Here is a 16,437-nt window from a genome sequence, read left to right on the forward strand (position 1 = left end):
AAGGCTTCCTCAAAGAGTATTCACTTTGGACCCCGCCCATTCTGTTTGAAACCACCTTAAAAGAATACGTCCATGCCTTTAAACATACTTCTCAGGTGGGTCCTCAGATACTATGTCAGGTAGAGTCCTAGAAAATAGGTGAGTGTCTAATGGATATTTTAACTGAGTCTTCTCCTTGCATGCCACTGGGCAATAGTAATTAAAAAATAAACCTTTCGGGGCGCCTGGGTGGCTCAGTGGGTTAAAGCCTCTGCCTTCGGCTCAGGTCATGATCCCAGGGTTCTGGGATGGAGCCCCGCATCTGGTTCTCTGCTCAGCAGGGAGCCTGCTTCTCCCCCCACCCCACTGCCTGCCTCTCTGCCTACTTGTGGTCTCTGTCTGTCAAATAAATAAAATAAAATCTTAAAAAAATAAAAAACCTTTCCCCACCCCAGCCAGCAGATCATTGCTGCTTGATTACGTAGTAAAGGGTATGCGGGACTGAAGAAGTGGGAGGAGCTGATGTGTGCAAACCCGTTAAGCCTGATGCACATGAGAAAATTAAAACACTACCGTTCTCTCAGACCATTCCAACTAAATGCCCTAAAACCACTTGTACCATTTAAAATAACTTTCCTCCCTCAGGGTGTACAAAGAAAACGCAAGTCTTAAGTTAAAAAACAACACTTAAAGTAGTTTTAAAGTCTTGAGAAATGACTGAAGGATCTGAACAGTTTTTAAGTTGACCTCATTTCCCTGGGCAAAACAACCAGTGAGGAAAACAAACAACAGAATCGGAGCAGTACGAGATACTCTGGAAGTTGCCACAGTCGTTTTTTTTAATTGACTCTTGAAAGAATAGATACATGGAAAGTACTTTCATTTAGTGTCTAAAAGCTTCTGAGGGAGTGAGTTGTTGATTTAAATGATTAACCAAAGCTTAACATATTCAGAACTTTGGGCCGAACAGACAAGATGTTGGTTTTCTTCTTGGTTGCTAACCTGGTCAGTCATTAAAAGGACAAGCACTAATACAAGTTTTAAAAGATGATTTTGACTCTTATATGCTCTCTTATGTCTTATTAAACTTTAAAGTCCTCCAACTGTTTGACTTAAGCACAAGTCAAAGAGCTTCCTAGAGTCACTGCCTTTTAGATCTTTTTCTCCTTGTACAATTTTCTTGAGATATATATCTCATACCATAAAATTCACTCTTAAGTATACAACTCAGTGGGTTTTGGTATATTCACAGTGCAATGTGCACCCAATGTGCAACCATCACCATGCAATTCCAGGACATTTTCATCAGGCCCAAAGGAAACTCTGGGTCATTAGTAGTCACGCCTCATTCCCTTGGTCTCCCCACATGCCGGCAACCACTCAGCTATTTTCTGTCTCTATGGGTTTGCCTATTTTGGACATTTCATTTAACAGAATCATAAAACATATATTTTTCTGTCTGGCTTCTTTTGGCTTGATGTTTTCAAGGTTCACTCATGTTATAGCCTCTATCGGTACTTTGCTCCTTTTTATGGCCAAATAATATTCCATTGTTGGATATACAAAATTTTGTTTATCTGTTCATCCACTGATGAACATTGGGTTACTTCTACTCTTTGGCTCTTAAAACTGCTCTGAACATCTGTGTACAAGTTTTATGTGGACACAAGTTTACAGTTCTCTTGGGTATACTCTAGGAGAGGAACTAATTACTGGTTCATATGGTAACTCTGTTTAGCTTTTTGAGGGAACACCAAACTGTTTTCCACAGTGGCTAGACCACTTTACATTCCCACCAGTAATGAATGACAGCTCTAGTTTCTCCACATATCCTTGCCAACATCTCTTACTGTCCTATAGTATCTTTTTATAATAAGGTTCTCCCCCCCATTCTGAATAGAAATTGATTATCCGGTCTTATGAAGAAATTACCCCAATGATGGCAGAATTCAGTGCCTAGACTATAATCAACTAAGACACTTTCCCAGTGAGAAAGCAGAAATGAAATGGCCCTTCTGAGCACTCACCTGCTGCAGATCAGCGAGGGAATACAAGTGGATCTGTTGAAGGAGGTATTCTCTGGGGAAAATTCTGAAAACAAGGACAGAAACATAAATGAACTGTGGTGCTGCCACAAAGCAAGTTTTGTCTCTTTCAAGATCCCTTTCCACTAATACTTTTCTTCCCAGCATTCTCTGAGAAACCTGTTAACAACACCCCTTTTCTTTACACAGATACTAAGATGGAAATAAAAGTTTGATCTTTGACTTTTTTTTTTTAATTCCTAAATGAGTTTATTTCAGGACAAAAAGGAGCAATGCTCTGTTTTGTTGTTTTAACTGAATGCAGTTGACATACAATATTCTATTAGTTCCAAGGATTCAACAAAGTGATTGAATAGTTATATACATGATCACCAAGATTATCATCAAAGTTGTAAATTAGCTATATTCTCTATGCTGTACACTGTATCACTGCTTATTTTATAAGTTTGTATCTTTTAATCTCCTTCCCCTCTATTATCCCTTACCCCATGCCACTCCCCTCTGTCAACCACCATATTATTCTCTATCTACTAGTGTTTTATTTTGCTTTCTTAGATTCCACATGTAAGTAAAGTATTTGTCTTCTCTGTCCTATTTCACTTAGTATTATACCCTCTAGATCCATCCATGTTGTTGCAAATGGCAAAGTTTCATTATTTTTTTTATGGCTGGGTAATATTCCATTGTATGTATATGCTACCTCTTCTTTACCCATTCATCTACTGATATTTAGGTTGCTTCCTATCTTGCTTGGTTATTGTAAGTAATGCTGTAATGAATATAAGGATGCATATTCTTTTCAAATTAGTTTTTTTCTGTAGATAAATACCCAGAAGTGGAGTTGCTGGATCATATGTTTTTAATTTTAATTTTAATTTTTTGAGGAACCTACATACTATTTTCCATGGTGATGGCAGCAAATTACATTCCCTTTTCCCCACATCCTCACCAACACTTGTTACTTGTCTTTTTGATACTAACCATTCTGATAGGTGTGAGTGATATCTCATTGTGATTTTGATTTACATTCCCCTGATGATTAGTGATGTCAGCACCTTTTCATGTTTCTGTTGGCCCTCTATGGAGCAATGTCTTCGGATCCTTTGCCTATTTTTTAAATTGGTTGGTTTTTACGATATTGAATTGTGAGTTCTTTATATATTTTGGATATTAATCCCTTTCAGTTATGTCATTTGCAAATATCTTTTCTCATTCAGTAAGTTATCTTTCCATTTTTTTTTTTATAAAGATTTTATTTATTTATTTGACAGAGATCACAGGTAGGCAGAGAGGCAGGCAGAGAGAGAGGAGGAAGCAGGCTCCCTACTGAGCAGAGAGCCCGATGCGGGGCTCGATCCCAGGACCCTGGGATCATGACCTGAGCCAAAGGCAGAGGCTTTAACCCACTGAGCCACCCAGGCGCCCCATATCTTTCCATTTTGTTGAGGGTTTTCTTCACTGTGCGAAAGCTTTTTACTCTGAAATAGTTCCATTTGGTTTTGTTTTTGCTTTTGTTGCCCTTGCCTGAGGAGAGAGATCAAAGAAATACTGCTAAGACCAATGCCTAAGAACCTACTGCCTATGTTTTCTTCAAGGAGTTCCGCGGTTTCAGGTCTTACATTTACATCTTTACCCGATTTTGAATTTGTTTTGTGTTTGATATAAGAAAATGGTCCGGTTTCATTCTTTGGCATGTAGTTGTCCAGTTTTCCCAACATCATTTATTGAAGAAATTGTCTTTTCCTCATTGTATGTTCTTGCCTTCTTTGTTGAACATTAATTGAAGAAAGCATGGATTTGTTTCTGGACTTTTCTATTTTGTTCCATTAATTAATGTCTGTTCTTGTGCCATTGCCATAGTGTTCTGATTACAATAGCTTTATAGTATAGTGGGAGATCAGGGCATGATACCTTCAGCTTTGTTCTTCCTTCCAAGATTGCTTTTGCTCCTCAGGGTCTTTTGCGCTTCCATACAAATTTTAGGATTAGTTCCAGTTTTGTGAAAAATGCCATTAGTATTTTCATAGGGATTCTGCTGAATTTATAGATTGGAGCTAGTAGATTTGGATAGTACAGATATTTTAACAATATTAGTTCTTCCAATCCATGGTACATCTTTCCATTTATTTGTGTCATCTTCAATTTCTGTCATCAGTGTTTTACAGTTTTCAGTGTATAGGTCTTTCATTTCCTCAATTAAATTTATTCCTAGGTATTTTATTCTCCTTGATGCAACTGTAAATGCAATTGTTTTCCTAATTTCTATTTATGATAGTTTTATTAGTGAATAAAAATCCAAGTGATTTCTGTATATTAATTTTGTATCCTGCAACTTTACTGATTCATTTATTCGAATAGTTTTTTAGTGAAGTCATTAGGGTTTTCCATATATAGGGTCATGTTATTTGCGAAGAGTCAGTTTTATTTACTTTTTCCAGTTTGGATGCCTTTTATTTCTTTTTCTTAAATGTTTTCTTGAAGCTAGGACTTCCAATACCATGTTGAATAAAAGTGGTGAGAGTGGGTGTCTTTGTCTTGTGCCTGATCTTAGAGAAAAAGCTTTTAGCTTTTAACCACTGAGTATGATGTTAGTTGTGGGTTTGTCATATATGGCCTTTACTATGTTGAGGTATGTTTCTTCTGTACTCACTCTGCTGTGTTTCCATAAGTATATGTTTAATTTTGTCATCCTTTTTCTGCATCTATTGAGATATTATATAATTTTTACCCTTCTTTCTGTTGGTGTGGTATATCAAGTTGATTGAGTCTGTGGATATTGAGCCATCCTTGCATTCCTGGAATAAATCCCACTTGATTACTGTGTATGATCCTTTCAATGTATTATTGAATTCGGTTTGTTAATATTTGGTTGAGGATATTCATGTGCATGTTCATCAGCAATACTGGTCTGTAATTTTCTCTCTCTCTCTCTCTCTTTTTTTTTTTTTTTTTTTTTTTTGGGAATGTCTTTGATTTTGGTATTAGGCCAATGCTGGCCTCACAGAGTGTATTTGAAAGTGTTCCTTTTCTTCATTTTTTTTTTTGGAATAGTTTGAGAAGGATGGGTCTTAACTCTTCTTTAATGTTTGGTAGAATTCACCTATAAAGCCATCTGGTACTGGACTTTTGTTTGTTGGGAGTTTTTTGATTACAGATTCAATTTCATTATTAATAATTGGTCTGTTCAGATTTTCTATTTCTTCTTGATTCAGAGTTGGAAGACTGGGTGTGTCTAGAAATTTATCCTGACCTTTGATTCGAATATAATACAAGGTGCTATGAGTACCATGTAGTGGCCCAGGGATGAGGACCAGGGCATCAGGTTTCTTGCACCAGCTGGGTTCCTCACAAGCTGTGTCATCTCAGGCAAGTACTTTCATAGGGATTCTGCGGAATCTGTAGATTGGAGCTAGTAGATTTGGATAGTATGGACATTCGAACAATATTTTTCCAGTCCATGGTACGTCTTTCTATTTATTTGTGCAATCTTCAATTTGAATTTATTTTGTATTTGATATAAGGAGCTAGTAGATTCAGCTTCTTCACTGTTTTATAAAGATGAATGAATACAGTGTCTTCAAATATCTTTCCAGTTCTGTGCCTAAATTAACAGATTTTGGAGTTGAGAAAATTGATTGATGTGGCAACCTGTGTATCTTTGTCTAAAGGCTTCTATGGCTTTCATTAATGGAGACAATGGTGCTGAGTATCCCATTAATGAACTAACCTTTTACATATATAGTGATGAATTTTAGGATAGGTACAGATGGGAATAATGGGATGAAATATTTACATTGGGAGTCTCTGACAAAGTCTAATATCTTTAGCTGCTGTCAGTTCACAGCATCTGGATAAATAACACTGAATAGGAAACAACGATGAATTATGGGCAAGCAGATAGGTACCAAAGTGTTGATGGTCAGAACCTTCCCCCACCAACAGACATACATTCCCCAAACAAAACTCATGATGCTTGCTAGCATTTTTTTCTCTTATGTGGTACTATGCAATCTTCCTGTACTCTAAAGGGAAGAAGCAACCAATTTATTCAACTAACATTTATGACTGTCCACTATATACCAAGCACTGTGCCAGGCACTAGGTAGATAATTAGGAATAAGACAGTCCCAGTACTAAGTTCAAGGACCACTAAGTCAACTGAGGAAAAGGTATATAAACTGATAACTGAGAATGATAAGTTATGCACATGATACATACTTTTAGAATGGTTTAGCATGTTGGATCCCAAACCTTGGCTGTCTATTAAAATCACTTGGGGGTGCCTGGGTGGCTCAGTTGGTTAAGTGTCTGCCTTCAGCTCAGGTCATGATCCCAGGGTCCTGGGATCAAGCCCCACATCAGGCTCCCTGTTCAGCAGGGAGTCTGCTTGTCCCTCTCTCTTTGCCCCTGCTAGTGCGCTCTCTCGTGCACTCTCAAATAAATAAATAAAATCTTCTAAAAAATAAAAAAATAAAATCAGGTTTTAGAAGATAACAGGGTATAAGCATGGGTAGAACCCAGAAATTAGTTGTTAAAACAAAACTTTGCTGGTGATTAGTGCAGCCAAGTTTGAGAACCACTGACCTAATGTCTAGCTCATTGGGCAATTCAGTGTTTCAGTTCAGTATGCATTATTGGACAAACCCTAGAGACTAGATCATTCATTCCTCCATTCATCTTTCTATCCATCCAATACAGATTAAGCACACCTATGTGCCAGCCCCTGTGCTAAGCCACGGAAGAAAGGGCATTGAACCTATTAGATAAAGTCCTTCCCCCATGGATGCCTGGGGTAGGCATATGCTAGTTTGGAGTTTTCCTGGGAAGTATGACAGGCTCTGGAGAATTCTGCTGAAAAGCCCTGTTTCATCCACAGAAATGAGAACAGACCGAGTGGCAAGGCCCTTATACTCTGGGAAATATGGTACAGTACCAGGCTGGGCTCCCTTCAACTCTGTTGCTTCAGGGCCACACCTGTGGCAGGAAGTGGGCGCACATTCCAAGCCCAGCTAGGCAGGTTGTAGGGCAAGTGTCTACTCCTCCAAGTGAGAATAAGCTTCCCTACCACACAGAGGCTCCCTGTTGTAGAAGGTAGACCACTTCCTTTTTCAACAACACACGCGTAAGACAGAGATGATCGAGAGATCTGTTCCTCAATGGCATCCTATAGTATTAAGCACCAGTAACAGTAATGGAGCCCACTGTGGGCTGGGCACTTGACACATCATTTCATTTGATTCTCACAATTGTCTTGGATGTTAAGTACAACCTCCATTTTACATTAGAAAAAACTGATGCTCAGAGGCAAAGACTAATTTGCCAAAAGTCACAAAGCTGGGATTCAAGGCCAGGACTTCCTGCCTCCTAAGGCCTATATTCCTTCCAGTTTCTTGAAGGTGGGGGTAGAGGAAGGAAGGAGGCAGGCTGGCCATTTAATTTAGCTATACAATGCATGTCTCTCCCAGGTAGATGTTTATATCTGTTTAGGCCAGGAGCAATATAGAGCCACTGGTGCTTTTTAAGGCAGGAAAGTGACACTGATATACTTTGTCATGCCCACTTTCTGAAGGCAATGAGAAGGTGGACAGACTCTAGGCAGGGATAGTGCTGACACGTATCTGAGAGTCTGTTCTAGGGTAACCACAGGAGGATGGTGAAAGGAGGGGAGGGAATAGATAACACAAGAGACCTTTTGGAAGAACTGACAATGTTTAGAATTAGTGAAAAAGGGGATGACTGGGGAGCTCAGTTTGTTAAGTGTCTGCTTTCGGCTCAGGTCATGATCCCAGAGTTCTGGGATCGAGTACTGCGTTGGGCTCCTTGCTCAGCAGGCAGCCTGCTTCTCCCTCTGCTTTGCTGTTCCCCTGCTTATGCTCTGTCTCTCTCTCACTCTGACAAATAAATAAAATCTTAAAAAAAAAAAAAAAGAATTGGTGAAAGAGGAGAAAGGAATCAAAGGTGACTGAGATATCTAGCTTAGATGACAGGATGGTGATGTCAGTGGCCTACATAGGGCAGGCTGTCAGGGAAGGGGATAAAGAATTGAGTTTCATGTGTGCTAACTATGAAGTGCTTGTATGAGGGGCAGGAAGTATGGCCCTTGGAAATAGGGATGGAGAGATGTAGAATACTCAGGGGGCACTTCTGACATCAGCACAAAGGTGACAGTTAAAGCTGTGGGAATGGATGGGATGGACCTAGGAGGGAGCAGGAAGGGGGCTGAGTAGGGACAGAGGTTCTTTGTTGTTATTTGTTTACCTTGGGTTGCCTGGAATTCACTCAAGTATACACTTTGGTGTTCTGCAATTTTTCTCCTGCTTGAAAAATTCTTGTTTTGAAAATAACCAGGATGTTCACATGTACTTGGGTTTCTAACATTTCCTCTATTTGTGAAATGTTTGTATCCTCATACCCTTCACTTGGTTACCCCTAATGTTAACATCTTACACAGCCCACCGTGCACTGACCAAAAACTCAGAAATGAAGCATTATGTAGATTATGGACTTTCTTCAGATTTCACCAATTGTTTTACTAATGTCCTCTCTCTCTTTTTTTTTTAAGATTTTATTTATTAATTTGACAGAGAGAGAGAGAGATCACAAGTAGGCAGAGCAGCAGAGAGAAAGAGGGAAAAGCAGGCTTCCTGCTGAGCAGAGAGCCCAGGACCCTGAGATCATGACCTGAGCTGAAGGCAGAGACAAACCACAGAGCCACCCAGGTGCTCCTGTCCTTTTTTTTTTTTTTCTATTCAAAGATCCAATCTGGATATGGATATATATATATATATATATATATATATATGTACAATTTAAGCATTTGCAAGAAATTGAGTTTGTGCAGAACATATGTGCAGAATAGGAAACCTAGGGGAATCTTAGAGTAGGGCACCAAGGGTAGCAATGTACGATTATCTAATATGGGGACACGGGACATGTGAGAATGGTTTAGTGGGAGGAATAATCGTCCAACCACAACTGCTTAATAATGAAATCCCTTAAATAAAGTACAACAAAAGCAGTGTGGCAGAAAAGCGCTAAGAAATGGAGACAGATGGGGCACCTGGGTGGCTCAGTGGGTTAAGCCTCTGCCTTCGGCTCAGGTCATGATCTCAGGGTCCTGGGTTCGAGCCCCGCATCGGGGAGCCTACTTACCCCCTCTCTCTGCCTACCTCTCTGCCTACTTGTGATCTCTGTCAAATAAATAAAATCTTAAAAAAAAAAAAAAAAAAGAAATGGAGACAGAGTGAATCAAGTAAGTAGGCTAGAAAACCATTCCAAGATTAGCTTCTGCCTCTTCTGCTGGTTTGTGCAGACGGAGGTCAGCTGGACACTGAGAGAATGAAAGTGACTGAAATGGGCTGAAGGAGGAACAAACTCGGGGTAGTTCTCGTAGGCCTCTGCCTCCTAGTTCTTTCTGCTCTAAAGTCCTAAAACCTCTATCACAGAGTACACAGGAGATAAAAAATAATTATAAATTTACAGACCAAATCACACTGGTATGCTCTTATTAGAGTACTACAGCCAGTCAGGTATCCAGTTAACATTTACTGAGGGTGTGAAATAGGCCAGGTGCCGTGCGAAGTGCCGGAGATGACTGCGTCAATGAACATGGTTGACAGGCAGCAAAGACAATTTCCAGATTCTCCTTACTAGGCTGGGTCCTTCCTGCTTCCAAACACTGTTCGTTAATTAACTCCTCTTCTCACAGTAACTCACCAACTTTGAGCACAGTCTGCTAATGTTATCTATGTATTTATTTAATGTTTCTGCTCCAAATTTATTTCCCATGTTTCCTCTCCCCCAGGAAGCACCTTATCTCTGGTCTCTCTACCACGTGTCCGTGTCTACCTCTATAATTTACAGGAGGTTAGTCATAACAGACACAAAGAACTAGGAAAGGCAGTATGTGTAGAAAAGATAAAGGAACTGAGCTTAGTGTGTCTGGAGAAGATGCAACCAGGAGATATGGTGATGGCCCTCAAGTACACAGGCTTTTAAGACTGGATAATGCCAATCAGCTTTTCTTTCCCCTGAGGATGAAAAGTGTAGCATAAAAGCACTGAAGTCAAATACGGTAGTAAGTTTCCTGAGAGGGAAGACTGAGATGTATTAAAATGTATCTCTTGTAGGGATGCTTTTCACTGAAAATAAAAAAAGAAAATACCCTTCTCCGCTCTTTAGAGGTAGCAACACACTGCTTAGAGGAGGCGAGGGTTTTGGAGGCAGGGACACGTGACTTCAGGCATATTTCCTGCCCTCGGTTAGCTCCTCTTTCCCACTGCCTGCCCTCCTCAAGGCAGAGATTGTAAGACACACTCCTACCATCTCCTTTAGGCAGACCATCCATAGCAGAAGCACAGGGTAAATAACATAAAAGCCAAGCCCAGGAAAGCACCTGCAACTACTCATCTGGCTGACGCCAAGGGCTTTTCCCAGCTGTGGTGGAGATGCACAAGTTGGCTCCTCCCACCAAGCTCTTTAGGGAATGGGGGGAACAGCAGGAACTCCCAGGGGCGGTTCCCCTTACACCGTAAGTCTTAAAAGGGGTTGTGGAGAGTCTGCAGGCCCAGTGTGGGCTCAGAGCGCACTAAATTGCTTCAGGCAGGACTGGACTCTGCAGGGGATGCAGAGAAGAATTCACAGCTACTCCAGGGACTGCTGGGGGTGCCATTTGTCTGGGAGGCGAAGCCCAACATCCCTTAAGATAGTCATGTCAGCATTCCTTTTATTAGTAATGTATTCAATAAAGAATAAATGATTTGCATTTTGTCAGAAAACACAACTTGTGATCAATGTATGAATTTAATGCAAATTAATGGATTTAATGCAATGAATTTAATGCAAATGAAATCCAACCTTCCAACCTCTGTGGCTCGTCACTGTGGTAAAAACCTAAAATCAGAACTTAAATCCTGCACATATTCCATTGCAATAAATAGTCACTGGGTCCGTAGCATGTGACAGGCATTGTGCTGGACACTGGCGCTTTGGAGAAGACATGGTTTTTTAACATCAAAGAAGAAGCAGACAAGTGGGATGAGCAGGCAGTGCGGAGTGCTGAGGTCTGCAGACGCACACAGGCAGAGGTGAGGGAAGTCTGCAGAGCACGTGGTCAGGAAAGGCCACCAAGAACTGCCCAGATGTAATGTGAAGAAGTGGCAGGAAGGGTGTTCTAGGCAGAGGGAGCAGCATGCATGAGAGCACAGAGGCTCGGGAGAGTACCGTGCTTCTAGGGGACCAGCTGTATGGGCAGATGAAGAGAGCTGTGCATGTGTACAAATATATATATACAAACATAGGGATGCCTGGGTGGCTCAGTCGATTAAGCAGCTGCCTTCGGCTCAGGTCATGATCCCAGGGTCCTGGATCGAGTCCCACATCGGGCTCCTTGCTCAGTGGGGAGCCTGCTTTTCCTTCTGCCTCTGCCTGCCGCTCTGTCTGCCTGTGCTCGCGCTCGCTCTCTCTCTCTCTCTCTCTCTCTCTCTCTAACAAATAAATAAATAAAATCTTTTACAAAAAGAAAAAAATATATATATACAAACATATAGCCAGGCATGACAGGTCTTGAATGCCTTGCTAAGCATCTATTACAAAAGAGATGGGGTGCTGCAGAAGTGTAGGAGAAAAACATGGTTCGATCTGTGACTTAAAAAGAACAATGAAAGCAGAAGGAGATGGGGGAAGAGGCAGAGGGATGGATCACTTTTTTGGCCAATTAGGTGAGAAAGGATGGGGGCTGAAGAGAACTTAAATGGTTCCTCTGGGGTTGTAGAGAGTGGGCCTACCAGGAGATCGATTTCTGTAGCAGAATCCACAGTTGATGATGACTAACAGGAAGTGAAGGCCAGGAAGGACCTTGGGATCTTTCAGTTTCCAGCTAGGTCAGTAGGACAATGGCAGTTCCATTTACTGGCATAGAGAATAAGGAAGAGGAATTATCTTTGGGGAACAGGGAGTTCAGCTGGGGCAGAGGACTGGAGCTGTCCTGGTAGAGTGTCCGGGTAGTCGTCTGTGAGTCCAGGTGGGAGATCTGTGTGCCCCTAGCCCACAGGTGTTAGGTGAAGCCATGAGAATGAGTCCTCATCTGGGACAACACACATTAGAAAAAGAGAAAAAAACGGGACCCTGGCAGAACAGTATTATTTAGGGAGTAGATGCAGGAAGACAGGGAAGGAGCAGCTGATAGGTGGGAGAAAAAGCAGAAGAGCCAGCATTCAGTGAAGCCAAGGAAGGAGAGAATTTCAAGAAGGAAAAAGAGGGTCCATGGCATCCAAGGCAGCGGAGAGGTCAAATAATATGAGTATGGCTGTCACAAAGCCTGAGATGTTTCTTTTGGATTTGGAAAAAGGGCATCATCAGTGACCCCGGACAGGATGATTCAGGGGAGGAAGAGGAAAGCCAGACCGCAGAGGGGTGGAAGACCGTGGACTACTCTTTAAAGAAGTTAACCTTAACAAAGGAGAGGAATTGGGCCATGGCTAAAAAGGATGTAGGACTTAGAAGGGACTCCCCACCCCTTTATAAAAATAAGAAAATGTACTATTTCAAATAAACTTTTTAATTGTAGTTAACATATAGTATCAGTTTCAGATGTAGGACAAAATGATTCAACCTTATATATGTTACAAAATAAACACTGCAAGTCTGGTCCCCAGGCATAGGTATTACAGTACTGACTACTCCCTGTACTGCTCTTTACATCTCTGACTTCTTTGTAAATGGCAGTCTGTACCTCTTAATCTCCTTCACCTATTTCACCCGTCCTTTGCCCACCTCCTCTCTAGCAACCACCAATTTATTATTTGGGTCTGTTTTCATTTTTTTGTTTGTTCATGTTTTGTTTTTTAGATTCTACATACAAGTGAAATCCTATTGACTTACTTCCCTTAGCCCACCACCCTCCACATCCACCCATGTGGTGACAAATGGCAAGATTTCATTTTTTTTTTTTTAAAGATTTTATTTATTTATTTGACACACAGAGAGAGATCACAAGTAAGCAGAGAGGCAGGCAGAGAGAGAGGAAGAAGCAGGCTCCCTGCTGAGCAGAGAGCCCGATGCGGGGCTCGATCCCAGGACCCTGGGATCATGACCTGAGCTGAAGGCAGAGGCTTTAACCCACTGAGCCACCCAGGCGCCCCAAGATTTCAGTTTTGAAATCAGGTTATGGCTGAGTAATGTTCCATTGTGTATACTTCTACCTATATGTCAGTTTCTTTAGTCATCCACCATAGACACGTAGGTTTCCATATCTTGACTACTGTAAATAATGCTGCAATGAACATAGGGGTACTTATATCTTTTTGTGTTAGTATTTTCACTTTCTTCAGATAAATCCCCAAAGTCGAATTCCTGGATCATACGGTTTTTATTCTATTTTTAATTTTTGGAGGAACCTTTATACTGTTTTCCATGGTGGTTGTACCAAGTATGTTCCCCCCAACAATGCATAAGAGATCCCTTTTTTCCTACATCTTCACTAACACTTAATTTCTTGTATTGATACTAGCCATTCTGAAGAGCGACCCATCTTACATGGCTTTGGTTTGCATTCCCCTGATGATTAGTGATGTTGAGTATCTTTTCATTTGTCTGTTTGGTTTCTATCTTTTATTTATTTATTTATTTTTTAAAAAGATTTTATTTATTTATTTGACAGAGAGAGATCACAAGTAGACAGAGAGGCAGGCAGAGAGAGGGAGGGAAGCAGGCTCCCTGCTGAGCAGAGAGCCCGATGTGGGACTTGATCCCAGGACCCTGAGATCATGACCTGAGCCGAAGGCAGCGGCTTAAACCACTGAGCCACCCAGGCGCCCCATGGTTTCTATTTTTTAGAAAAAAAAAAAATGTTTAATTTAGGTCCTTTGTCCAGTTTTTAATCAGGTTTTTTTTTATTAGCAATGAGCTTTTTTATATATTTTGAACATTAATCCCTTATTGACTATGTCATTTTTAAGTATCTTCTCCCATTCAATAGGTTACCTTTTCATTTAATAGTTTCCTTTGTTGGGCAAAAGCTTTTTGATATTGTCCTGTTTATTTTTGCTTTTGTTGTCCTTGCTGAGGAAACATCCAAAAAAAATTTCTTCTAGTGTTGATTATAATTTCTCTCATTTCTGATTTTACTTATTTGAGCCCTCTCTCCTTTATTCTTGATGAGTCTGGCTGAAGGTTTCCCAATTTTGTTTATCTTTCCAAAGAACAAGCTCTTAGTTTGTTTTTTCGATTGTTTTCTTAGTCTCTATTTCATTTATTTCTGCTGTCATCTTCAATACTTCCTTCCTTCTATTAATATTGAGTTTTGCTTGTTCTTCTTTTTCTAGTGTCTTTAGGTGTAAGAACAGACTATTTGAGATTTTTGTTTCTTGTGATAGGCCTGTATTGGTATGAACTTTCCTTTTAGAACTGTTTTTGCTAGGTCTCATAGATTTTGGAACATTGTTTCCATTTTCATTTGTCTCAAGGTATTCTTTAAATTTCCTCTTTGGGGGCACCTGGGTGGCTCAGTGGGTTAAGCCTCTGCCTTCAGCTCAGGTCATGGTCTCAGGGTCTTGGGATCAAGCCCGCATCTGGCTTGCTCTGCTCTGCTCAGTGGGGAGCCTGCTTCCCGCTCTCTCTGCCTGCTTGCGATTCTCTCTCTCTCTCTCTGTCAAATAAATGGATAAAATCTTTAAAAAAAATAAATTTCCTCTTTGGTTTCTCTACTGACCCACTGATTGTTTAGCAGCATGTTGTTTAGACTTTAAGTGTTCATTTCTTTACAATTTTTCCCCTTATAATTGATTTCTAGTTTCATATTATTGTGCCTGGAAAAGATGCTTGATAGGATTTCAATCTTGTTAAACTTATTGAGACTTGTTTTGTGGACTAACATGTGATGTATCCTGGAGAATGTTCCATGTGCACTTGAAAAGAATATGCATTCTACTGTTTTGGGATGGAATGTTCTATATACATCTGTTAAATCCATCTGGTCCAAGATGTCATTTAAGGCCACTGTTTCTTTATTTTCTGTCTGGATGATGTATCCACTGACGTAGGTGGGATGTTAAAGTCCCCTACTACCACTGTATGACTGTCAATTTCTCCTTTTGTTTGTTAATATTTGCTTTATATACTTAGGTGCTCCTATGTTGTGTGCATAGGTATTTACAAGTATAACATCATCTTGTTGGGTTGATCCCTTTACCAATATGTAATGTCCTTCTTTGTTTAAAGTCTATTTTGACTTTAAAAAATTAAAAATTAGTCTATTTTGTCTGATACAAGTACTTGCCACTCAGCTTTCTTTTTGTTTCCATTTGCGTGGAATGTCTTTTTCTATTCCTTCACACTTTCGGTTGGTATGTGCTTTTAGGTCAGAAGTGAGTCTCCTGTAGGCAGTATACAGATGGGTCTTGTTTTCTTATCCAATCAATTACCCTATGTATTGTGATTGGAGCATTTAGTCTATTTACATTTATTCATTTATTTAGATAGATTTATTTGTTTTTAAAAATATTTTTTTTCAGTGTTCCAAAATTCATTGTTTATGTACCACACCCAGTGCTCCATGCAATACATGCCCTCCATACTATCCACCACTAGGCTCACCCACCCCCCACCTCCCTCCCCTCTAAAACCCTCAGTTTGTTTCTCAGAGTCCACAGTCTCTCATGGTTTGTCTCCCCCTCCGATTTCCCCCAACTCACGTCTCCTCTCCATCTCCCAGTGTCCTCCGTGTTATTCCTTATGAGTGAAACCATATGATAATTGACTCTCTCTGCTTGATTTATTTCACTCAGCATAATCTCCTCCAGTCTTGTTCATGTTGATACAAAAGTTGGGTATTCATCCTTTCTGATGGAGGAATAATACTCCATTTTATATATGGACCATATCTTCCTTATTCATTTGTCTGTTGAAGGGCATCTTGGTTCTTTTTTTTTTTTTTTTTAAGATTTTATTTATCCATTTGACAGAGGTCACAAGTAGGCAGAGAAGCAGGCAGAGAGAGAGGGGGAAGCAGGCTCCCTGCTGAGCAGAGAGCCTGATGCGGGGCTCGATCCCAGGACCATGACCTGAGCTGAAGGCAGAGGCCCCAACCCACTGAGCCACCCAGGCGCCCTGGGCATCTTGGTTCTTTGCACAGTTTGGTGATTGTGGCTATTGCTGCTATGAACTTTGGGGTACAGATGGCCCTTCTTTTCACTACAACTGTATCTTTGGGGTAAATACCCAGTAGTGCAATTGCAGGGTCATAGGGTAGCTCTATTTTTAATTTCTTAAGGAATCTCCACACTGTTTTCCAAAGTGGCTGCACCAACCTGCATTCCCACCAACGGTGTAAGAGGGTTCCCCTTTCTACACCTCCTCTCCAACACTTGTTGTTTACTGTCTTATTGATTTTGGCCATTCTGACTGGTGTAAGATG

General features: G+C 40.6%; 1 protein-coding gene across 1 annotated transcript in view; it reads right to left on the bottom strand.

Moving 5' to 3' along the window:
• LOC111145434 (pleckstrin homology domain containing M3) overlaps positions 1-16,437 on the bottom strand; it is a 156,474-nt gene that overhangs the window by 72,328 nt on the left and 67,709 nt on the right. The window contains exon 5 of the mRNA XM_022500327.1: positions 2,007-2,070. Coding sequence (XP_022356035.1) covers positions 2,007-2,070 — 64 coding nt within the window. The remainder of the gene's footprint in view (positions 1-2,006; positions 2,071-16,437) is intronic.

The sequence above is a fragment of the Enhydra lutris genome, unplaced genomic scaffold (genome assembly GCF_002288905.1).
Source record: "Enhydra lutris kenyoni isolate GAN:26980312 unplaced genomic scaffold, ASM228890v2 scaffoldscaffold1, whole genome shotgun sequence".
Lineage (NCBI taxonomy): Eukaryota > Metazoa > Chordata > Mammalia > Carnivora > Mustelidae > Enhydra > Enhydra lutris.